This window comes from Myotis myotis, unplaced genomic scaffold (genome assembly GCF_014108235.1).
Source record: "Myotis myotis isolate mMyoMyo1 unplaced genomic scaffold, mMyoMyo1.p scaffold_m19_p_7, whole genome shotgun sequence".
NCBI classification, from domain to species: domain Eukaryota; kingdom Metazoa; phylum Chordata; class Mammalia; order Chiroptera; family Vespertilionidae; genus Myotis; species Myotis myotis.
In genome coordinates this window covers 53,020,034-53,045,526 of record NW_023416379.1, presented here as the reverse complement: position 1 = coordinate 53,045,526, position 25,493 = coordinate 53,020,034, and the positions used below count along the sequence as shown (strand labels likewise).

General features: G+C 38.7%; 1 protein-coding gene and 1 non-coding gene across 6 annotated transcripts; one reads left to right on the top strand and one right to left on the bottom strand.

Moving 5' to 3' along the window:
• Positions 1 to 3,644: 3,644 nt before the first annotated feature.
• SRSF12 (serine and arginine rich splicing factor 12) lies at positions 3,645 to 25,407 on the bottom strand. 5 transcript variants are annotated; one of them, XM_036315977.1, is made up of 5 exons: positions 25,069 to 25,407; positions 17,194 to 17,317; positions 15,824 to 15,935; positions 15,540 to 15,681; positions 3,645 to 5,937 (listed from the first exon to the last, which is right to left on the bottom strand). In XM_036315977.1, exons 1-5 carry the CDS (start codon positions 25,131 to 25,133, stop codon positions 5,568 to 5,570), a joined length of 813 nt encoding a protein of 270 aa, XP_036171870.1. In that variant the 5' UTR covers positions 25,134 to 25,407; the 3' UTR covers positions 3,645 to 5,567. The 5 variants fall into 5 exon arrangements, with proteins under 5 accessions (XP_036171870.1, XP_036171868.1, XP_036171867.1 ...); XM_036315975.1 differs by lacking the exon at positions 17,194 to 17,317 and adding an exon at positions 16,741 to 17,085 and having other exon boundaries at positions 15,824 to 15,947; XM_036315974.1 differs by having other exon boundaries at positions 15,540 to 15,947; positions 16,741 to 17,317.
• Positions 8,969 to 9,132, top strand: LOC118660841. The gene has a single exon (XR_004969046.1). It is a non-coding gene; the product is annotated as a U1 spliceosomal RNA (small nuclear RNA).
• Positions 25,408 to 25,493: the final 86 nt, after the last annotated feature.

Sequence of the window (25,493 nt, the reverse complement as noted above, 5' to 3'; positions counted from 1 at the left end):
TGGAGACTATAAAGATTCTGAAGGCGATTTATAATAATTGCCCATGGTTTTAGAGGACAATTAAAGAAATAACCTACGGTGGAATAACTTGAACTTCAGTGAATGTGATTCCAAAAAGAGAAGAAGATGGCTGAAGGGCTGGTTAGCAATGAAGTGACTAGGGAGTAGAAGGGCAAGGCAGTGTGCAATTCTTAACACTTGGTTGGTTCCTTCTCTTCAAAGCCTTTAATACTGAATACCAGTGGAGCTAATGGAAAGCTAAAAGTGTTTAACATTATTCCTTAAGTGATGTAGTTCCACTTTCCATGACAGATACTCATATACTAGTAAAACCACAACCTGTTAGTCAAAATAGATAAGGGTAGACAAAGTGTGGTCACTAAAACCTCTTAAAGACTATCAGTATATTGGACCAGCAGCTCAGAGCTCTATGTAAATTTTTCATCCATGTTTTTAAACAAACGTTTGAAATTATACGGTATAAAACAAAAAATAGTTAGACTTTATAAGTATTAAAAATTATAGTAAATATCCTATAAAGCTACAATATTTCTAATTAAGCTACATTTAACATTTTAAGGTCAAATTTTAAGGTTTACTGACAATGATGAATATTAATGTTTTTCCTTAACTAAGGTTCTTATGAATTATATATTTTGCAATGTGTTAAAATAAATTTAAATAACATTCCCTCTCATTTTAAAAATATTAAACTACCCAGAAAGAGTCTGACCAGTCATATAGCTTAAGTTGATTTTGAAAAGGTCAACAACAGCGTACTTTTTCTCAAGGTGTAAAGTATTACCACAAAGCAAATGCTGTGTCACAAATATGATTGGAATGGTTAATTACCGCCCCCCCCCCCAATCCATTAAAATTTTTCTTACTATTAAAAGAAATAAGCTATCACTTGGGTTTATGGCTATTTTATATTATTTTTTGTTGAAATTAAAATCAACAGCATTGTAAATCCTATTATTAGGAGTAAGCTAAAAAAAAAACAAAACTAGAATGTAGTTATTTTAGAAAATGGTTGTAGCAAAGAATTCTGGTTTTCCTCAGCCTACCTCTATGAAGCTATTTCTAAAAAGCACTAGTACTTGGGCATTTAGTTCATCAAATTATACTCCTAAATTAGAGTAGTAATTTTTCTTGTTTCAATTAAATAAGCTGTAACACATTAAAAAATAGAAATGAACGTGCAATCAATCCATTTCTACACTAACTAGCTAGGCATTCTCTCATTTAAGAGAATGACCCTTGAAATTTTCTAAATGCATTCTGAAAGAACCTGTCATTCTTGATTTTAATTTGTAATCTATTTTATAAGCTAGTTTATAAAACAACAGGTATAGGTTAAATATTGAATTATGTGAACCAAATATACACTTAAAATCACACTTAAAAAATTGTGATTATCAACCAACCCACTGAGCATCCATCTACCTCCACAAACTGGTATTTATGTTCATAAGTTTAGGTTGTGGTATATTCCTAGAATATAAAGTCAGGAAAGACTATAAAACAATTCAGGGAAAAATACTACTATCAAAGTACTGTTTTAACTTGAGAGAAGTTGAATCAACGTAAAATATCTTAACACTTCTATCAGGGAATACTACATTTCTAAAATGGTTTATAACTCCATTATCTTTATACTTAATTTGTGAACACCTTTTAAAAGATATACAAGATATAAATTTTCCAGAGGGCCTAAATCAATCTGGTAGGCCAATACCCAAGTTAATGCAATGATCCTAAATACCCTATTTTTTTTTAATCGAGAGTGATTTTGATGTTAAGTTGCATAATCATTTATTACTTGAAAATGTTTCCTAATCAAATATATATGAGTTCTGACTCAAACCCACACATCTCACTGAACCACTGGTTCTTAAACTCTTGGGAGCCATGGACTTGTTTGAAAATCCACAGTGCCTAAACCTGAAGGTTTGGTTCCATAACAGATTATGATCCTCTGCACCAGAAGTAGCACATATTTATCTATATAAGACCTCAAATATGCTCCCATCCTGTTTGGAAAATTAATTTTTAACTCTAAGAAATCACAATTTTAATGTAGTTTAGAAGTATTACAAAAATATTTCTAAATGCTTATTCCTTTAAACTTTGACTAATTTTGCTTCTTGCAATGGGATTAGAATAAAGGCAGGAATTCTTATTTGTAATACGGTGGGGCCTTAACTTAAGAGTTTAATTCGTTCCGTGACGGAGCTCGTAACTCATATGTCAAATCTTAAAGTGAACGAGTGAGACATGTGATGCTGGGCTGATGTTGTGGCGTTCACTGTGACGTTCGCTGCGCCAACTAGCGGTGGGGTATCTGAAGCTGGCTCGTAATCCGAATTTTAGCTCGCAACTCAAAGCAAAAAATCCATCGAGAGACGGCTCGTATCTTGAAAAACTCGTTAGTTGGGACACTCGTAAGTCAAGGTCCCACTGTATAACAACAGTATGTCTTAGAATAGTTGTATCTCAAGTAAACACTACAAATGATATCTCAAATCCTGAAATAAGATAATTCACATTTAAAAATAAATTAGCCCAATGGCATAAGATTAAATCCTAAACTCCAAATAAAAAATTTGGCATTATCCCCCATTATCTGTTTGCAGATGCAAAATATCAGCTGCTATATAGAAACTGTATATTATTCATGGGGAGAAAGAAAACAAGCAGGGGCAGTAGCCATCTTTATTTTCTTTGTCATTAACTTACCCTCTATCATTGTAAACAAATGGACGTAGGTAGTGCCCTACACTAAACTTGGGAAGTAAATGAGTCAACATATTATCTTTAAAGGAAATTATTACAGATGTGTAAAACATTTGCTTTACTTATTAACAATCTTACACTAAGTATCCTTTCTTAAGTACTCCAAGAAATAATTCTGTAACAAAAGTGAACCCTAGAGTAGATATACCCAAAAGATAATTTTCCTGGGCACCAGTACAATTTGTAATAAATTTCTACTCAGAGTCACTGAACCTATTTTCATTAAAGCCTATAATAATTTATTTTTCTAATTCTATTCTCTTTTCCATCTAAACATTACCTTAGTTTAGCATATATCTGTCAAAGACTATTCTTTTCCAAAAAGGCAAAGCATAGTAGTCAGGGAGAGGCAGTCTAGAGCCCAGCCACCCGCCAGCTCCAAAGTCTTAATAGCTATTGACCTTATGCATGTCCTTTAACTTCTCTGCATCTCACTTCTGTATCTGCAGTGGTATTTACCTCATAAAGCTATTGTGGTGATGAGGGAATAATGTAAAACTTACAGAACAGTGCCAAGCATATAGTTATATACTCAAAAAAGTTTGAACTACTATCATTCCAGTTTTTCCATCAAACCAAATAGCATCCTCCTAACCAGCCTAGGGATCACAATTTGGAAAACCAAATGAGATGTAAATCTAAGGATTCAGCATGTTCAGAAACATTGCCTTATCAAATTATTAAAATAATGGCTAAATGCTTAGTAAAGACACTACAATCAAATCCTTGTATTTGGTATCCTTGTATATGTAAACCCAAACATTTATTTAGAAAATATAAAAAGTTACTATTAATAATTGTCTTGCTCTTTTTTCAGACTATCTTTTAAATTTTCAATAGTGCCACATAATTTTGAAACTAAATTTTATTACAAATGAACATGAACTTCAAAGAGCTGTAGTACTGAAGTAACTCCTGCTATGATTAGAGAAATTCTACTCAGGAAGTACAGTATACATGAATTTGTGGTACTTGCCCAAATATTACAAGTATATAAATCATTTTGTAAAGTTGTTTCTTACACATAGGATCTAAAATGCAAAGAAAAATGGAATTTGTATTCAAAACAAATAGAAGCAACACTGGCTTCTATATGCTAAACCTATAAGACAGATTTTTTTCTTAAGCACTCTAGATACAAATATTAACTGTATGGGCTGAAAACTTTTTAATTTTCAATGTAATTCAACAAGGTACACAAGTAGAACTCTATAAATATATCCCCTATAAGAATCGTATTTATCACAAATACTACCAAAACCCTCTGAAAAACATAAACTACAAACACATTTTAAAGAAATTCTCATTTTTAACAACTACAAAAGCAATGAATAGCAATAAAATTATTTGGTTTAAAAAACGAAGGGCAGTGTAATGTAAATACAAATATTGGATTGTTTTTGAGGATGCAGTCTTGAGTTTCTTAATACAACTAAACACTTCCAAAAGTAGTAAGACATACTCTATACAATTTAAAGGCTTAACCTAAAGCTCTAAAAAGAAAAAAAATTAAGCAGTAGATGAAAAGTAGGTATGTAGAAATAATGGTATAAAATATTATTTTTATACAATGGGTACCACTCTTTAAAGAGATAAGGCTTAATATGATTATTTTTGGACTATGAGTGTTGCCCACCATTTTTATAGTAGTCTCAAACCATTCAAAATTCAGTATTCAAAAAATGTTTTGCTATTTCTGAAGTGACTGAATATAGTACAGGATGCAATTTAATGTCAACTTACCTATGCTTTTCCACCCAATAAAAATAAAACCTTTTTTAAGCTTAGAAGCTTAGAAGAGAATCTATCTTTTGAATGATTGATCTCTATATAAATTCAACTTTTAGGGATGTCAGAATTTTGTAATATGAACTAATCTCCACCGAGAATTGGCCCAAGTTTAAACAGAAGACACAAAAGAGACATAGTTGTCAAACAGTTTAAGTCTGCCCTATGCAATTATATAGTCATAATTACTTTTTACATGAAAGTGATTTAAAGTAAAAAATATTTTTGTAAAAGGTATTATTAATATTACTAACTAATACAGTAGTCCCCCCTTATCTGTGGTTTTCCTTTCCACGGTTTCAGTTATGCATGATCAACTGTGATCTAAAAATATTAAATGGAAAATTCCAGAAATGAACAATTCCTAAGTTTTAAATTGCATGCAGTTCTGAGTACTTCATCTCATCATGTAGGCATTGTAATCTCACAAGAGTGAGGCCAGTACAATATTTTGAGAGATCACATTCACATACCTTTTATTATAGTATATAATTATGTCTATTTTATTATTGTTTATATCTTACTGCGCCTAATTATAAATTAATCATGATCATAGGTATGTGTGTATAGAGGAAAACAGTCTATATAGAGTTTGGTACAATCTGTGGTTTCAAGCATCCAACAAGGAGGGTTTTGAACATATCTCCATGGAGAAGGGGGGGACTACTGTACTTACATCAAAGTAGAATTTTCTAAGTTAGTTCCATTTTACCCATTTCCTTTGAAAAGTACCCTTCTGCCACAATGTAAACAAAAATGGTCCATAAAATGGTAACATTAGACATCAAAATTTGTGGTGTGGGCCCTTAAATGGAGACCAAATCTTTATTAACTCAAAGCTAGAGAGGTTTTGTTTCTTGTACATGCCCAGAGGTAACTAATATTAACTCACATTTTCTGTAAGCCTTGAAGAATTTTTATTTAACATAATGAGAGGTTTAATAACTTAGATTAAAGACTATCTTGCACTCTTCTCTTGTTGTTCACCAACTGTTTTTATGACGATAACTCCGAGATCTGGAATGTGATCGAAAATGAGAGTGTTTTGCTGTCTGTGCTTTTGTGTCAGAATTGGTATACCCTTTAGGAGATTTACATGGGGATCTTACTATGGAGTCAGAATGTCTTCCATGTGACCTTGATTTTGTTCCTGAGCTAGTCTGCTTTTGAGGTGAACTTGATTGTGATTTTCCTATTGATTTTGATCTTTTTTCTAAGGACTTGGACCTTGACCGTCCTCTAGAACCAGAATTCCGTCTTGGAGTTCTTGACTGCCTTGCTGAGGTAGACCGCCTTGGTAGTGACTTGGAGCGAGATTTAGACTGGCTATAAGAAAGTCGCCTGTGTCGAGACCTGCAAACATCCACAATGTTAGAGTATATATTTCACACAAAAGCAGTTAATAGATTAGGAAAAAACACTTGCAGGAAATTATATACTTCAGATAATATTAGTTATGTTTTTATTGGCTAAGTTAAAAGAAATAATTCTAATTTTATTATGCATGCTTTTGGTTCAAACATAACAAGTTTGTAATACTCGTTATATAGAATATATAACCAAAAGATATTTACTTTGCTACATACTAGTAATTGTTATGACATGGGTCAGTTCTGAAAAATACCCTGCATATTTAGTATGGGTTACACAACTCCCAAGAGGTATGAAAATCTAAAGAAAAAAATGTAAAAGAGAGAGGGAAAGAAAATAATTATTTAAAGTTTATCAAATAATGCTTATAACAACAAAAATTTAGATGCAGGACTTCTGAATTCTACCATGATAAAACAGCTTGTACTAGATTAATCTTCCCATAGAAATTAACTATATAAAAGAGGTAGACAAATGATGATGGAAGGAGACTTAACTCGGGGTGGTGAACAAATGATACAATATACAGAGATGTATTATAGAATAACACACCTGAAACCCATATAACTTTATTAACCAATGTCACTCCAATAAATTCAATTTTAAAAAGAGTAAAAGAGCTCTGGCCAGTGTGACTCAGTGGTTGAGCATTGACCTATGAACCAGAAGGTCATGGTTCAATTCCAGTCAGGGCACATGCCTGGGTTGTGGGCTTGATCCCCAGTAGGGGGCGTGCAGGAGGCAGCCGATCAATGATTTGATCTCATCACTGATATTTCTATCTCTCCCTCTCCCTTCCCCTCTGAAATCAATAAAAATATATTTAAAAAATAAAAAACAAAACAATTAAGAGAAAAAAAGTAAATAACATTTATAAAACAACTGTGGTGACTAACCCACACAAGCAGAACTTGGGGGGTTGTAAGCCATAGTTTGTTTTTGTTTTATTTTGTTTATACTTCTATTGATTTTATAAAGGAAGGGAGAGGGAGAAAGAGAGGGAAACATCAATGATGAGAGAGAATCATTGATTGGCTGCCTCCAAAACGCTCCACACAGGGGACTGAGCCCACAACCCCAGCATTTGTGCTGACTGGGAATAGAACCCTGACCTTCTGGTTCATAGGTTGTCACTCAACCCCTGAGCCAAGCCAGCTAGGTAAGCCGTGGTTCTCTTACTCAGGCCATTTTCTTAATAACAGCATTGGAAATAGAGCCCAACTAGAAAATGGTTATTTGACTAAGCTGAAGAGACAGAGGTTAAAATTCAGGGCTACCAAAGTGGCTGAGACTTGAAAGGCAAAATCCAAGATATGAGAGAATTACAGACAAAAAACAAAGCATAAAAAACCCCAAATTCTGCTTATAAATTCTCAAGTCACTGGCCATCTTCCAAATTGTGCATGCCCAGAATGAGACTCCCAAGAGGTCAGAAAACTGCAGCTGCACCCTAGCCCAGTGAGGGCGAACCTATGGCACGCGTGTCAGAGGTGACACGTGAACTCATTTTTTTGGTTGATTTTTCTTTGTTAAATGGCATTTAAATATATAAAATAAATATCAAAAATAGAAGTCTTTGTTTTACTGTGGTTGCAAATATCAAAAAATTTCTATATGTGACATGGCACCAGAGTTAAGTTAGGGTTTTTCAAAATGCTGACACGCCGAGCTCAGAAGGTTCGCCATCACTGCCCAGCCGGTTGGCTCAGTGGGTAGAATGCTCGCCGCGGAATGAAGGGTCTCAGGGGGATTCTGATCAGACAGGGCAGCAGGCTCAATCCCCAGCCCGGTCGGCATGTAGAGGAGGAGGCAACCAATGGTGACACCAGCATGTTTCTCTCTCCCCTTCCCCTTCCATTTGTTGTAAAATCAATGTCCCCATATATGTTACTCTTTCACAATTGCCTCTCTTTGTTCAACCTAATTTAAAATCATGTAGGTGCTGCCACTCATTTGGTTCTTCTTTTTCTAATGAGGGCGCCTGTGTCAGGTGAACTGGGCTAAATCAATGTGGATGCTTTTATACTGTGAAACCGGATCTGCCAGTGTTCTTCTTCGGCCGCAGACCGAACGGGCAGAAGAGTTTCCCTCTGCACACACCGCCAGCGCCCGCGCTACAATTGCTGCAGTGTCCGGCGCAGAGGGTCTAGGCCAAAAGGGCAGAAACGGAAATAGGTGTCGCCTTCGTTCTCTAAAAGGAAGGGAGGAGCACTCGGTTTCTTAGGAAATCCAGGGTGAACGCTGCGCTCCTTTATGCCGAGAGCTGCAGACAGACCCCCATCTACACCGGGCACCCGCCCCGGAGCAGAGCGGCCGGATGGGGGGACACTCAGCCCCTGGGCCAGGCCGGCCGTGGTTCTTTGACTCAGACCATTTTCTTAATAGCAGCACTGGAGTGTCGCTGGCTCCCCGCTACACACATTCTCATCCGGGTCTCACAGAAACCTAACAGGTGGGCATACCGCACCCTCTTTACAACCTGGGGAAATAGACACAGAGACAGGGTGTGGCTTAGACCCGAATGGAGCCGCGACTCAACTTCGGCACCACCACCAGGGGCTGCCTCGCCCTCTGCGGGCCGCGCACCTCTGCCTCCCAAACGCCCGGCCCGGCCTGGCCCGGCCCTGATCGCGCACGGAGGACTCTCATAACAGATCCACGCCGGGACCAGGGCCCGCCAAGGCGAGGAATTTAAAACTCCCCCCTAGCTGCGACTGTCTTCCGGCTGGTCGCCAGGCCTAAGTAGAGCGAAGGTATCTGCTTCAAGTATCAGAGTGACGTAGGTGACCAGAGGCGGGGATATGTAGATGAGCACAGTGCGGTGACTGCTGGTTCGAGTGTATTAACGGAGCAAAATTTCCTCTGGATATCCAAAAGAACGTATCTTAGTCTCTGTCATATAAATAACACTGCAACTTAAGAGTCGAAGGGCAAAAGAACGCTCAATATAATTAACCATGACCTTAAAGTGTGTTGAGGATGATGGTGACGTGCCAGGCAGGATCCTAACCTCATACTTACCTGGCAGGGGAGATACCATGATCACGAAGGTGGTTTCCCCAGGGCGAGGCTTACCCATTGCACTCCGGGTATGCTGACCCCTGCGATTTCCCCAAATGTGGGAAACTCGACTGCATAATTTGTGGTAGTGGGGGACTGCGTTCGCGCTCTCCCCTGGTGAACTGGTTTCCCAAAGATAGCTTTTGTTCCAAATGACTTTGGTGTCTTTCTTCCACATTAGGGTTGTGCAGGAGTGATTACTGCTCCTGTTTGTTTGTATTCCCCCAGGGAGAATGCTCCAACTAACTGAGGTACCTTACTGGATTCCTATTTAAGTTTTCACTCTAATCGTGGGACGGTTGTTATGTAGAAGGAGAACTATTGAGTATAAAATGTGCGTGTAGCTGAAAAGTCCCGTGGAAACCAGGTGTTGGTGAAGATCTGAAAAACTGGAATTCCTGTGCACTGCTGGTGGGAATACAAAGTGGAATGACACCTATAGGAAATGTATGGCAGTTCCTAAAAAATAAAAATATAAGTATGCAGTCAGTTTTCATATGATCCAGCGATTTTACTTCTGGATATATACACAAAATAATTGAAAACGGATTTGAAGAGTTATTTGTACATTCCTGTTACTAGCTGGCAGCATTATTCACAATAGCCAAAGGTGGGGGTAAAAAGAAATAAAAATAAATGGAAAAATATCCTCAGGTGAGGATTTACCAAAAAAACAAAAACCTGCAGCTGAAAGACTGAATAACTGAGCTGAAATTTTATCAGAGACATACTGCTGGGGACAGACTGGAGTTCGAGAATCCAAAAGGTCAAGGAGTCTTAAGTAAGAGCCCAGCTTTCCAATTAAAAACCCAGAAGGGCAGTATCCTATAGGTAAGGACCAGGCCCTAGGAATAAACGTGAAGCTAAATAAATCAGCCTTATCAATGCCTCAAACTAAGCCTTGAAAGGGTCAAGGTGATCTGCCAATACTCTGCCTGCTAGAAGAAAACAACTTTCTTTGGAGGATGGTAGCATCCAAAGTTTCTATAATTTTTCATTAACAATGTCCAACATCCAATACAAAATTATAAGGTATGTGAAAAATAGATTAAAATGATTAAAAACTAACAAAAAAAGGATAAATTAACTACACCCAAAATAATTTGGTATTATTGTTATTCAGACAGGAATTTTAAAAATTACTATGACTAACATGTTTTAAAAAAATAAGAGAAAAAGACAAAATAGATGAAAAAGATAGAAAATTTCAAAAGAATTTTGGAATCTATAAAAAGAAACAAATGGATATTTTAGAACTAAAAAAATATATGTCTGAAGTTAAAGTCACTAAATGGATTTAACAGCAGTCTAGATACAACAAGAAATAGTGAAATGAACTGAAAAACAGATTATTAGAAAAATATTATACTGAAACACAGTAAGAGAAAAGGAATTTTATGAAATCCAGAACAGAACATAATAGATATTTAGAACGTAGTCACATGGCCAAAAGGACAAACTGAATAAGGCAGAAGTATATCTGAAGAGATAATGTCCTAAAATTTCTGAAATGAATAAAAAAGCATCAACTCACAATTTTGAAAAGCTCAATAACCCAGGTAGAATAAGTACAAAGAAAACTACATCAGGTATCTTCCTATATAAAACCCTAATATGCAAATAGAACAACGGAACAACTGAACAACCAAACAACAGTCACCGTGACGTGCACTGACCACCAGAGGGCACATGCAGAACATAGCAGGCATCAGATGCAGTGGAATGGTGGAGCAGGTGAGTGGGGCAGCCAGACCAAGGCCAGTCCCAATTGCCCCTGAGGGCTTCTCCACTTCCCCCTGCTCCTGAGGGGCGATCAGGGCTGGCAGCCACCTCTCGTACCTGCTGCCAGGGACAGCCCCACTTGCACCTGCTGACAGCACCGGCCCCACTCGCACCCACTGCTGACACTGGCCCCAGTCACTCCACACTGTCAGCAGGAACGGGGCCAGCGCCATCAGTGAGTGGGAGCAGTGGCGGCAGAAGTGGGGCTGCCGGCAGATGGGACTGGGGGCCGCAGCGGGAGGGGCCAGGTCTTGGCCCACCCCTGTGCCCCACCACAGCCTTGCAGCCCACAGTTCCTTTCAAGGGGCACAAATTCGTGCACTGGGCCCCTACTATCACAATGAAACTGCAGAAAACAAAGCCACAGAGAAAACTATGGAAATCTGCTAAAGAATAAAAGACATTACCTTCAAAGAAGCAACATTAAGAATTCCAGCTGACTATGGATATTAGAAAAACAATGGAATGATATTTAAAAAGAAAGGGGGGAAAAAGTCTTTACCAACCTAGAAATCCATCCCCAGCAAAAATATACTTCAAACATTAATATGAAATGAAGATGTTTCAGACAAACAAAAGCTGAAAGAATTCATTGCCAGCAGACCTATACTATATATAAAATATACTAAAAAACTTTTAAATGAAGAAAAATAACCTTAAACAAAAGTATGGAATTACAGGAAAGAATATAGAGCACTGAAAAGTATGAATATATTGATCTAGAATATATTCTGGAATAAAAGCAGTCCTTTAGAAATTATTAAATTTCATTCCTGTGGTACATAGTTCTAGAAAAAAAATAAAAAACAGAACACTGTCCTTGAAAAAAAACATCTAACATGGAAAAAAAAGATGCTATTTTAACATTCTTTGAGCTAGGGACTACTGCTAAATGCTAGGGATACAAGCCTGAATAAGACAGAAGTCCTTGCTCCCCAAAGAGCTCATAGTCTACTAATAGCAACAAACTAGCTTTGCCCCCCACACACATTTACTAAAGGCAAAATAAGAGACCTGTTTTTAGTCCAAAGTAATATCACATATACTGTATATATGTACAGTGCATGTTTGGTTTATATGTATTCTCTCTCACATGAACATACTCATGTAAAATCTGATCTTTGTGAATACTTTGAGAGCTAGGTAAGATATACATTCTCTATAATATAATTTTACAGATTAAAAAAACCAAGGTCAGTGAAGTTAAGCAATGACCTTATAACTAATACAAAGCAGAACAGCATTGTCTTGCAAGAATATGTGTTCTTTTTTTTTTTTTTTTTTTTTTTAAATATATTTTATTGATTTTTTTACAGAGAGGAAGGGAAAGAGATAGAGAGTCAGAAACATCGATGAGAGAGAAACATCGATCAGCTGCCTTCTGCACACCTCCTACTGGGGATGTGCCCACAACCCAGGTACATGCCCTCGACCGGAATCGAACCTGGGACCCTTCAGTCTGCAGGCCGACGCTCTATCCACTGAGCCAAACCGGTTTCGGCGAATATGTGTTCTTTCTATACCTGCTACTCCATCATGATTTGGAACAAAAGACGTTTTTTTGTTTGTTTGTTTTTCTCCAGCTAAGTATTATACTTTACTTCAACTAGAAGATGGTTAACTAAGGCTCTAATGTATTTGGAAATAACTTATATTCTTAATGAATGAAAATGGACAACTTCTTTTCTTTCTTTTATAAACTAAGTCTATCTACCAAGACCACTGGATATTCAGTATGTCAAGACAGTGCTGCTTTAGCACAATATTATATCTACTTTGAACTTTGATATATAAGACTTTCATTTTATGTGAACACTAGCCACATCACTATAAATGTATGGTAAATTATACATGTATAGTCTATATATAGCCTATACATGTATAGTATATATAATAGTATAGAGAGATATATAAAATTCACAGTGAATGAACTGTTGAACATCACTCCCTTACACTATTCATGTCCCCTGTGAGCCAGAAGCAATACCAATGGTATTAGTTGTGAATGTAGTTCTCTCTTCCTATTTTCCCTTTCACTTGGCTGGAAGGATTGGTGCCAGGCCACTTGGAGCGAAGACTCTCTCACCAGCTCTAGTACATATATCCTACTTTGAGCTTTTTTTTTGTCTAGGCTCTTAGGAGTTGAGGAATGGAGTCCTGACCAGTGTGCTCAGTGGATTGGAGTATCATCCTGTACACCAAAAGGTTGTGGGTTCAATATCCTGTCGGGGTGTGTATGGGACATAGCTGATGGATGTTTCTCTTTCCCTTTCTTTCTTTCTCTCTCTCTCTTCCCCATCTTTAAAATCAATAAACATATCCTCAGGTGAGAATTTAAAAAAAAGAGAGAGAGAGAAATGTAGCTAGTGTAATGGAGAGACTGAATTTTAGAAAGAGCTGAAGAATGGAGGGACTAGAGTGAAAGTGGACAGCCCTGGGGGCCATCTTTGATTTGAAATTCAGTGGGCCTGTAATAGCTTAGGTAGACTATATGCAGTCCAGGAGAGCTAACTCTTATTTACTAGAGGATACAAGTCTAAATACTGATCATTCTTTAAGAACAGAATTCACGGCGAGGCCCTCAGTAGACAGAGAAGTACAGACGGAACTGGGACCTCCTGCTTCAGCGAGATCACGTTTCTCAGTATCACCTCAATGAACAGGGAGATCAGGTCTATACCCTGAAGAAGTTTGATCCTATTGGACAACAGACCTGCTCGGCCCATCCTGCTTGGTTTTCCCCAGACCACAAATACTCTCGACACCGAGACACCATCAAGAAACATTTCAAGGAAGGTCCCTTAAATTTCATGTCTCTCCTGCCACCTGAGACCCCTCTGAGACTTTTTCGAAACCAAGCTTTTCAGTCTGTGAGCCTTGAGGCCTTCTTACCACCCTTGCTCTTTGGAATTGATGTCATCATTACCTTAGATCAGTGATGGCGAACCTTCTGAGCTCGGCATGTCAGCATTTTGAAAAACCCTAACTTAACTCTGGTGCCGTGTCACATACAGAAATTTTTTGATATTTGCAACCATAGTAAAACAAAGATTTATATTTTTGATATTTATTTTATATATTTAAATGACATTTAACAAAGAAAAATCAACCAAAAAAATGAGTTTGCGTGTCACCTGACACGCGTGTCATAGGTTCACCATCACTGCCTTAGATCATGCTTGTGTGAAGCAATCATGGTAGCACCCCCTCTTAAAGAAAACAAGTTTGAGTCTACTTTTCATATTTTGACTGCCACGTTATTAAAATGATTTGAAAGAGAAAAAAAAAAAACAGAATTCACTTTAAAATTCTATAAAAAATTCTCTATGAAAAAATTTCAGCATTAAACTCAGATAAATAATACAAAGTTTTAAAAACTTAGGCATGCTAATACAATTTGTTATTATTTAAATAATTTCACCAAGTAATTAATTTCCATTGTGATTTACTATTATTCTAACAGAAACAAACAACTGGCTAGCAAAATAGGTAACTTGCAAATATCTTTTTCTGAAAAATTTACTATTCTTATGTCTTCCTATAATACTACCATACTTGGAATTTATTTTTAAAATCACTAACTTTTTATAAATATATTTATTTACATTAATTTTAATGTCAACCACCATCCCTTCTTATGAGCTTTAACCACTAGCCACATCGGTGTGAGAGAAACATTCTTTAAATCACTTTAAAAATATGCTTTTACTAATTTTTAGAAGGGAGAGGACAGAGATAAGCATCGCTGTGAGAGCGTAACATCGAACAGCTGCCTCCTGCACACCCCATCCCGGGGATCAAGCCTGTAATCCAGCATGTGCCCTGGCGGAATCCAAATGGCAACCCTTTGGTGCACAGGACGACGCCCAACCAACTGAGCCACACCAGCCAGAGGAGAACTTAACATTCTTAATTGTTGGATTCATTTAGGAAATTCTTATTTAGTTAACATTCCTCATTTCTATTTGCCAAATATATATTTTTTAATATGCTGCTTTTTTCACTATGTATTATCTTTCCATTCAAAAAGTTGAGTCCCGAGAAGAAACAGAAGAAAAAAATAAAGAAAAAGCTTAATATTGGGAGGTATTCAATAAGCGTAAATTAATCTTTCTATAAAAGATGATTCTTTATGAATATTATTCTGGTGGCCTGGATTTTCTGTACACGTGTGTGTTGTTTTTTTAAAATAATATTTTATTGATTTCAGAGAGGAAGGAATAGAGAGACAGAAACATCAATGATGAGAGAGAATCATTGATCGGCTGCCTCCTGCAGACCCCTTATTGGGGGATTGAACCCGCAACCCAGGTATGTGCCCTGACCCTGACCGGGAATTGAACTGTAATTTCCTGGTTCATAGGTCGATGCTCAACCACTGAGCCACACTGACCGGGCTCAAAGCTCCTTAAAAGGTTTTCCGGCCTGGGCTGATTTGGCTCAGTAGATAGAGCATCCGTCTGCAGGCCAAAGGGTCCCGGGTTCAATTCCAGTCAAGGGCACATACCTTGTTTGCTGGCTCCTCCCCAGCCTGGGCCCTGGTTGGGCACATGCAGGAGGCAACCAACCAATGTGTTTCTCTAACATCGATGTTTCTCTCTGTCTTTCCCCCTCTCTTCCACTCTCTCTAACAGATCAATGAAAAAATATCCTTGGGTGAGGATTAACAAAAACAAACAAAAAAATGTTTTCCAGAAAAAGTAGAAAATTAAGTTTTCAATACTCTTGTATTTGATACTCACTCTTTAAGGCTATCAGACCGCCTCCTATTTCTTCCCCATGAAGAACTTCTACTTCGAGTTCTCCGTTGGCTGGGGCTTCTTGACCTCCTATGGTCACTTGGAGAACAAGGGTGACGTTCTTTTGATTTCATTTGGCCTGGTGCTAGATAGAATATGAAGTGCAAGACCTCAGTCACAACTGCTCAAATCGTGTTATTTTCTAAAAGAATTTTAAACTAAAAAATCTGTCATTGCTAAAATTCATTCTGCTGAATAAACAAGATCTAACATTTAGTCACACTTACTTTTGCGGTCACCTTGTGCAAACTGTATTTCAATTTGACGGCCACATACCCATTTTCTATTGAGGTTATAAAGAGCATCTTCAGCATCTCGAACATCTTCAAATATGACTAGCTGTTAAGGACACTTTGAATGTCAGATATCAAGTAAAAATGTTATTTTAAAAGAATTATTTAGGTGACAGAAAATTAATAGAGAAAACAAGTTCAAGTTATTAAGCTCACATCTACAATATAATATGAATAATCAAAAAAATTTTTACTTTCATTATGAAAACAAATGCTCATTATGATTTAAAAGAGTGAATCTAAAAATAAAAAATGTGCAACTATATTTTAAATGTATACATTAGTATAAATGTATAATTTATGCTGTATAAATGTATAATTTCAAACATGTAATGAGAACAAAATACTAGTAAGTCCAACACTGCCCTTCTCTCAGGAAAAAATTCATCAGGTTTTTCACTAAAAGAAATCAGCATGCAGAAGCCTGTATTCTGAATTTAAATTACTCTTTTCAGCGAAAAGCTTTTTAATTATGATATTTTGGAGCAATTACTTACAAACAAAATGCACACACATAACTGAGCTAAAACACATTTTCAAAACTGATTTAGTTCTTTAAAAATGGTATTTACCTTTGAACCTACTGCTTTAAAATACCTTTATACTTTTATTACTTGGGGTATAAAAACATAGAAGTAATCTGTAAACATATGGAATTACATATATTGGTTTGTAATAACCCACTGAACTCCCTTATCTATGTAAATTATATATTAAACCTAACTAAAATAGAAATAAGCTATATAAAATGAAGAGCTGTATTTTAGGAGGTTATTCACTGGTTTAATTTTTTTTAATAGAAAACAGAAAAAGCCAAGAAATGCAATACAATATGAGACTTTGGCAATTACCTCAATGTCACTTGATCTTGAACCTTGACCTTTACTCTTTAAGGCTTGCAAGATGGACTTTATAAGAGACGAAGAAACCAACAAAATCAGACTTGGCTTTGACTCTGGAACTCTGAGTAAATGTAGGAAAGCCGAAGTCTCAACCTGGTGTTGGCTTTGTCTTTTGCTTGGTAAAGACTTCCCTCTTCCAGGTCTTTATCTGTGTCCACCCTCCCTCTTTACTCCTTGATGCTTGAACTTTAGGTGCCTTTTGTCTTGCCTGCTCGGTTTATGCTCGGATTCTAGCTAACAGGTTGGTTCAAACTGGGGGGCTCTTGCCAGCTACAGTGGGCTGCTTTAGATTTTCTGAGATAAAGAAATAAACACATTTAATTAGGCAATATTAATCTCATAACATATGCTCCTGAATACATATATGTAATTTGCACATGTATGTAGTATATTCAAATGCACAGAGTAAAATAAAGGATATTGAACATAAGCAAATCCTCTTGGACGGCGGGTGTAGAAGTCAAGTGGAATGTAAACGTCTACTATAGGGCCATACCGACCAAACTCACGACGCAAGTCCTCAGGCCTGAATTATTTTAGAAATAAGGCAAAGAAATATGAGTAGCTGCATTAAAATATCATGCCTACAGAAATCCAGTTGAAACCCTCAAAAGAAAGTACATTCTCTGTACTAGCATTACCTAAAATTATCTCTCAGAAGACTCACCCAGGGTTCACAAATGAAAGAGGGAAAAAAAGAAGAAAAATTCTCAGGCCTCACTTTCAGAGATTCTGGTTCAAGAAGTCTGGATTAGAGGCTGGAAATCTATATTTTTACAAGCACTCCAGGTGGCTGTCATGGCTACTTAGGTTGGGGAAACAATGACCCACATCCACCCCAAAGTTATTCCTATTACAAGATTTTTCAATGGTCATATAAACAGCCCTAACTATTAACTATTTCATTAGGAACACACTCATTAGCTTCATTAGAATTACATGTTTATGTTAGGTTGTTTTCAGAGCACAAGAATTAAAATTTAAAGAAGTCCTAAAATCTCTCGGCCACTGAACAGTGGTTGAACATCAACCTATGAACCAGGAGGTCACAGTTCAATTCCCAGTCAGGGCACATGCCCAGGGTTGCAGGCTTGATCCCCAATATGGGGATCAATGACTCTCTTTCATTGATATTTCTCTCTCTCTCTCCCTCTCACTTCCTTCCTGAAATCAATCAAAATATATATTTGAATAAGTCCTAAAGTCACTTCTCAGGTTTTGAAGAAAAATGGGTATTTTACATTAAGCATAAAGCAAAATAACTACTATGGTCTCAAATTTGACAAATATTTTTGAGCCTCCTATATGCCTTTTACTGTGCCAGATATTAAAGAGGGGAGACCCAAGAAATACATAGTTTATTTGTCTTCATAGAGCTACAATTTAACTGAAGAGACAAAATACTTAGCATTGATATCTGACAGTTATGGTGCATTTATATGCTAGCTTCTGCTTGCCCTAACACCACTAATTCTCACAACTCCATGGTTGTTTACAGATGAGGGCACAGACAGATTAACTCACTATGGTCACTGAGCCAGCGAGTGACAGAACTGGAATCAAACTCCCAGTCTGACACTAGTCTGGGTTCTTTCTATTTATTTATTTATGTATGTATGTATGTATGTATGTATTTATTTATTTATTTTTATTCATTGACTGATTTGAGAAAGAAAGAAACATTGATTTGTCATTACACTATTTGTGCATTCACTGGTTAATTCTTGTATGTGCCTTGACCAGGGACTGAACCTGTAACCTTCACATATCAGGACAACACTCTAACTGAGCTAACCAATACTGTGTATTTCCTCATGGAAACCTTAAGAAATTCAGCATCAAGCTATGGGCACAAAACATGGCTTTTATTTTTAAAAAATATATTTTTATTGAGTTCAGAGAGGACGGGAAAGGGATAAAGAGAAACATCAATGATGACCCCAATACAACATTGTTCCTATAGTAACAGCAGAAAGAAGCAGCTGTGAGGAGCCCGGCTCCTCACAATGGGGATCTGAGCTATGTGCAGGAACTCCTATTAACTGAGATTTTTCATTCTTTTTTATCAGAGCGCAGATAGGTCTTATTTCAGGAAAAGTAAAGCAGTCATTTACAAAAATCAATCTGTATCCTAAGGATTTTAATAAAAAGTTAAAACAAACAAAAATAATTTTTTTTAAAAAATATATTTTATTGATTTTTTACAGAGTACAGAGAGGAAGGGAGAAAGACAGTTAGAAACATTGATGAGAGAGAAACATCGATCAGCTGCCTCCCACACATCTCCCACTGGGGATGTGCCCGCAACCCAGGCACATGCCCCCAACCGGAATCGAACCCGGGACCCCCCAGTCCGCAAGCCGATGCTCTATCCACTGAGCCAAACCGGTTTTGGCAAAAATAATTTTATTTTAAAAAAGAAACATCAATGATGAGAAAGAGTCATTGATTGGCTGCCTCCTGCATGCCCCTCACTGGGGATCGAGCCTGCAGCCCCGGCATGCATCCTGGCCAGGAGATGAACCAACAAACTCTTGGTGAATGGGTCAACCCTCAACTACTGGCCACAGCTGGACCCTTTATAGTTTTATCTTTTACACTTCAACTGATAATCCAGTTCAAATTGTGATGTGAACTAGAAGTTACAGTTAATTTTTTCCCTATATGGATATCCAGTTATTATGGCATCATTTGTTTAAAAGACTCCTTTCTCCACTAAATTGTTTTGATGCCTTTGTCAAAATCAATTGACTCTGTAAGTGTGGATTATTTATGGACTCTCTATTCCGTTCTATTGATCTACTTGTAGGTCCTTAGGCCAGTATCACACTTTCTTGATTACTGTATCACTTAGTAAGTCTTTAAGTCTTTAAGTCAGTAGTATAAGTCTTCCAGTTTCAGTAAGATTTTTCAAGACTCTGGCTATTCTAGATCCTTAGACTTTTAGAATTAACTTGTTAGCTTCTATATTTTAAAAAGCCTGTGATCAGGAATGCTTTGAAGCTATAATATAATCAGTTTGGGAGAAAAATTAAAAACTCAGTATTTTGTCTTTTAATCCAAGAACATGGTATATCTACCAATTTATGTTGGTCTTTTTATTTATTTTATTTGATTTTTTAGAAAGAGAAAATATCAATTTGTTGTTCCACTCATTTGTGCATTCACCTACAACCTTGGTATACTGGGAGGATGCTCTAACCAACTGAACTATCCAGCCAGCACTTATGTTTGTCTTTTTAATTTCTCTTGGCAATATGTTGTTGTTTTCAGTGTAAAATCCTCACCGGATATTTTTTCCATTGATTTTTTTTTTTTTTTTTTTTTTAGAGAGAGTGGATGGGAGGAATAGTAGGGGAGAGGGAGAGAGAAGGAGAAAGAGATTGAGGGAGAGAGAGATTGCTGTGAGACACACACTGACTAGTTGCCTCCTATACACATCCTGATCGGGGCCAGGGATCAAATCTGCAACCCAGGTATGTGCCCTTGACTGGAAATCGAACCTGGGACCCTTTGATACATGGGCCGACACTCTAGTCTAACCCCTGAGCAACTCTGGCCAGGGCTAATTTGCTTTTTTAATTTGCCTCATAGAGGGGTTTTGAACTCGATTCCCTATGTGCCCGACAGGGGGTGAACATCCAACCTAGGCATGTGCCCTAATGGGGAATCGAACCAGTAATCTTTCGGTGTACTGGATAATGTGCCAACCAACTGAGCCAGCCAGCCAGGGCTTATTAGTTGATTCTTATATGTGCACTGACGGGATGGATCCCACAAGTGGGCATATGGAGATGATTCTCTAACCTGCACTATTCAGCCAGGGCTCAGTGCAAAGTTTTAACATTTTGGTTTGTTGTTCTTAAAATGGTTTGTTGTTGTTATTCTTAAGTATGTTTTTGACATTAACATAAATGGAATTTAAAAATATTTTACTATTTTCAATTATTCGTTGTTAATATATAGAAATAGAATTTTATTAAGTTTACCTTGTATCCTGATATGTTATTAAAACTGATTATTAGTTACCATAGTTTTTTTTTTTTTAAATATATTTTATTGATTTTTTACAGAGAGGAAGGGAGAGAGATAGAGAGTTAGAAACATCGTTAAGAGAGAAACATCGATCAGCTGCCTCCTGCACATCTCCTACTGGGGATATGCCCGCAACCCAGGTACATGCCCTTGACCGGAATCGAACCTGGGACCTTTCAGTCCGCAGGCCGACGCTGTATCCACTGAGCCAAACCGGTTTTGGCTAGTTACCATAGTTTTATGTAAACAAACATGTCATTTAAGAATAGGGACAGGTTTTACTTCTACCTTCATAATTTTTATGTCTTTCATTTATTTTTCTTGCCTTGCTGCACTGGTTAGGATCTGCAATAAAATGCTGAATGGAGGTTGTGAGCATGGGCATCCTTGTCTTGATCTGATATTAGGGAGAAAGCATTCAATTTTTACCATTAAGTATGGTATTAGCTGTAACTTTTTCATAGGCTGAGGAAGTCCCCATTTATTTCTAGTTTGCTGATACTTGTTGAATTCATGAAATCTTGTTGAATTCTAATGCTTTTTTTACATCACCATCAATGTTAACATCAATATAGTCTCATATACACTGTAACCAAAGAATATTACTAAGTATGTCCAAGAGAAGTACTGATCATTCCTCCCCAGCCTAACATGATATTATACATCAAAATGGTAATGTTATATTTGGGATTTGACATTACTTTGTTCCATTAGAAAACTGTATCGGAGATTTTTGTAAAATTACTCTTCTACACAATAAGAAAGCAAAGATATTAAAATTAATATTCTGCGCTAACCAGTTTGGCTTAGTGGATAGAGTGTCGGCCTGCGGACTGAAGGGTCCCAGGTTCGATTCCGGTCAAGGGCATGTATCTTGGTTGCGGGCACATCCCCGGTGGGTGGTGTGCAGGAGGCAGCTGATGGATGTTTCTCTCTCATCGGTGTTTCTAACTCTCTATCCCTCTCCCTTCCTCTCTGAAAAAAATCAATAAAATATATATTTAAAAAAAAATTAATATTCTTCCTGATCCACCTCTTGTTTTACTAGTGAAAAGAAATTTAACAAAATTTTAAAGTATATATATATATTTTTTATAATATATAAAATATAAAAAGAAAAAAAGCTCTACTTTCAGAGCAAACTTTAAAATATAAATATGTAAAGCTTTTATTGTCTTTTTATATTTTTATTGATCAGAGAGGAAGGAAGAGGGAGAGAGAGATAGAAACATCCACGATGAGAGAGAATCATTGATTGGCTGTCTCCTGCACACCCCACATTGGGGATCAAGCCTGCAAACCAGGTATGTGCCCTGACTGGGAATTGAACCGTGACCTCCTGGTTCATAGCTCGACGCTCAACCACTGAGCCACGTCAGCCGAGTGTAAAATATATTTTTAAGTCTTTCTTTAGTTCTTATGTTCAACTGCATTCCTAACAAATTTTATACTAACCCATAGTGACTCGTAATGTCTTGTCCATTATCACACATATTAAAATGGCCACTTCAAAGAAACATTTTAAATAAATTTTGGCTTTGTTATAAACACTTTTTAAAAAAAATATATTTTATTGATTTTTTACAGAGAGGAAGGGAGAGGGATAGAGAGTTAGAAACATCAATGAGAGAGAAACATCCATCAGCTGCCTCCTGCACACCCCCCACTGGGGATGTGCCCACAGCCAAGGTACATGCCCTTGACCGGAATCGAACCTGGGACCCTTGAGTCCTCAGGCCGCCGCTCTATCCACTGAGCCAAACCAGTTAGGGCTGTTATAAACACTTTTACTGAAGAAAATTTGAAAACAGGAAAGAGAAAAACCACTCAAATAGATTTCTTTCCAAGCTCATTTTTCATATGTAGTTTCTCCTTTCCTCATTTTTAGGTAATTGAAATCATACAGTATATATTTTATAACCTGTTTGTTTTGTTTTCACATTTATCCCAATGATTTTCTTTATAAGCATCCTAAATGTCAAAGCTAATTTTAATGTCTAGGTGTCATACTGCTAGTTAATTTACACTATATGCCACTTTGTACAAAAAAGTATAGGTTACATGTGTAGTATAGGTTACATGTGTGATTCTACTTTCATAACACTACTCAGCAGCTGTGCAATCTTAGGCAAGATACTTAATCTCTCTAAGCCTAAATTTCTTATCTGTAAAATGGAATTATTAAGAAACATATATTATAGATTTATTGTGAAAATTTAATTAATAGGGGTAGTGTTTAGTATAGCATCAGGGACATAGTGAGTACTCAAAAATGTTAACAATTATTATTTCATTAATACAATCCTCCTAGATTTTGATTGTCCCCCAGTAGCAGAGTTAAGAAGTGGTGAAAAATGGAAAAGAAAATCAATAAACCTCAATTATCAGTCTTGATTACTCAGAGGTAGATTATCTAGATTAAAGGTCATGTGTCACCTGCAGATCAGGTGTCACCTGTAACATGCATTTTATTTGGCCTGCACAATGTTTAAACAGAAAAAAACCAAAAACAACCAAAAAAACCACAACAACACCCTGTTGAAACATGAAACTGCCAATATTTTACATCTTTTATTTTTTAAATTTTTATAAGGTGTTTCTGCCAAACTGAAGACAACTGCCAGGAGGCAAGATGTCAAATGCAGTATTTAACAGCTTTTAAATCTACAATTGGAATTTCATATGCTTTAACTTAAAAAATGCTACCACTTTGAAACAGAGCATTTACACAGAATACTAGTTTCTGACTTGTTTTGAAAATCAGGAAAATATGGCAACAAGTCTATATGTCTACATGCTAGTTATCAGCTGGAGCTGAGTAGCAGCTGCTGTCCCCAGGAGATGGCACATCTTGTTTTCCATTTGCTACAGTCCATACCACCCATTGTGTCTTATAACCTGACAGCCTCACTCATTCCTATTACCCTGGATGGCCCCTGTGGCCATTAGAATTGGAAACCGCTCAATTCTGCAGACACACACTCTGGGGAAACACGATGCTTATTCAGTATTCAATGGATCTGTTTGTGGAATTTTTTTTTTTTTTACCTTACCCAAATTACAAATTTTGCTTGTTTTCTATGTAATGAATTGATAAACGGGTTGAGAGAAGAACTGTAAGCACACGCATCTTTTAGAGGTCAATTAAGGTATATTAACTCCCTGTCTACAGTTGTGAAATATATAAAAGTAGGGCCCTAACCAGTTTGGCTCAGTGGATAGAGCCTCGGCCTGCGGACTGAAGAGTCCCAGGTTCGATTCCAGAGAGTGCAGGAGGCAGCTAATCGATGTTTCTCTATCATCCATGTTTCTAACTCTATCCCTCTCCCTTACTCTCTGTAAAAAAAATCAATCAAATATATTTTTAAAAAAATAAAAGTAGGGATCAAATTAAAAAATACTTAACAGTTACCCCTCAGAGGTAAATTGTGATTCCAAGAGCTGGCTCTGGAGTCGAGGACTCCAACACATTTTATTTGTATCCGGGAAGCGCCGGGTAAGGCATTTGAACTCTGGGCTCAGCTCTCCCTCTGTGCAGCCAGGTGACACCGCATCTCTCCGGGGACCGGGCAGGAAGGCCGGGGTGGGGGCAAATTCAGCCCGCTCCCGCCCCTCGCCGTCCCCCCGGCGCTGTGAAGGGGGAAGGGCTGTGGGAAGAAGTGGCTTGCTGAGGCCTCTGTCTGGGCACAACGTGGACAGGATTCTCCAGGGGTGGTGGGTAGATCGAGAACACGCAAAACCGACCGGCGGAGCCCATGCCAATCATTAATGGCGGGTGTTGGCCCGGTATTCAGAACTTTAAAGAAAACCACAGAAACCTCATCACTGAGGCTACCCTCTGCGTACTGTGCAAAACGAGCAACAGAGGCAGTTTAACCTGCACACCTGTCCGGAGGCCGCCGCGGGCAGGAAAGCCGAGGCCGCGGTGCGCGCTCCGGGCCGTGCGTCCGCCCACCCCGGGCCTCCGCGGCCAGGAGGCGGCACGCGCGGCTGGATCCGGGCGCGGCCACAAAGCGCCGGAGGCGGGAGGCGGGAGGCCCCCGGGGCCGGGAGGGGGCGGCCCGCGCCCCGCGCTACCCCGGGAGGGATGGGCACCCGCCGGGCGGCGCCGCGCAGCGCAGGGTTCCCTCCGCCCCGGGCAGGGCGCCCTCGCGGGGAGCGCGGGGCAGACCCGGCGGGTCCCCGAGATGCGGCCGTGACCCCGCCTTTCCCCCGCGCCCCAACCTGCGGCCCCGCGCTCACCTGGTGGCGTCCGCGACGTTCCTGACGAACAGGGAGGTGTTGGGGGGCCTCGTGTAGCGAGACATGTCCGCGTCCTGCGTTCCCTCCGGGCCTGCCCGCGGCCACGTCTCGCAGCCGCCGCCGCAGCTCCGCCGGCCCCCGCGCGACCCCCTCCCCGCGGCCTCGGCCCCGCCGCGCGCAGCCGCAGAGGCGGGCGTGGGGGGAGGGGGTGCACGGCGCGAGCCGGTCCGAACGGACCGCGGGTGGGGCCGGCCTGGAGCCTGGAGCGGGGGAGCCCCGAGGGGCGGTGCTGCTGGCCCTGGACCGCGGGATGCGGAGTGGGGGGCACCGGGTCGGGAGTGCGAGGGGATCTAAGGCGGGGCGGGGCGGGAGTCGGGTCCGCGGGGATGCTGGAGGGGGCGGTGCTGGAGGCCGGGTCTGGGGGA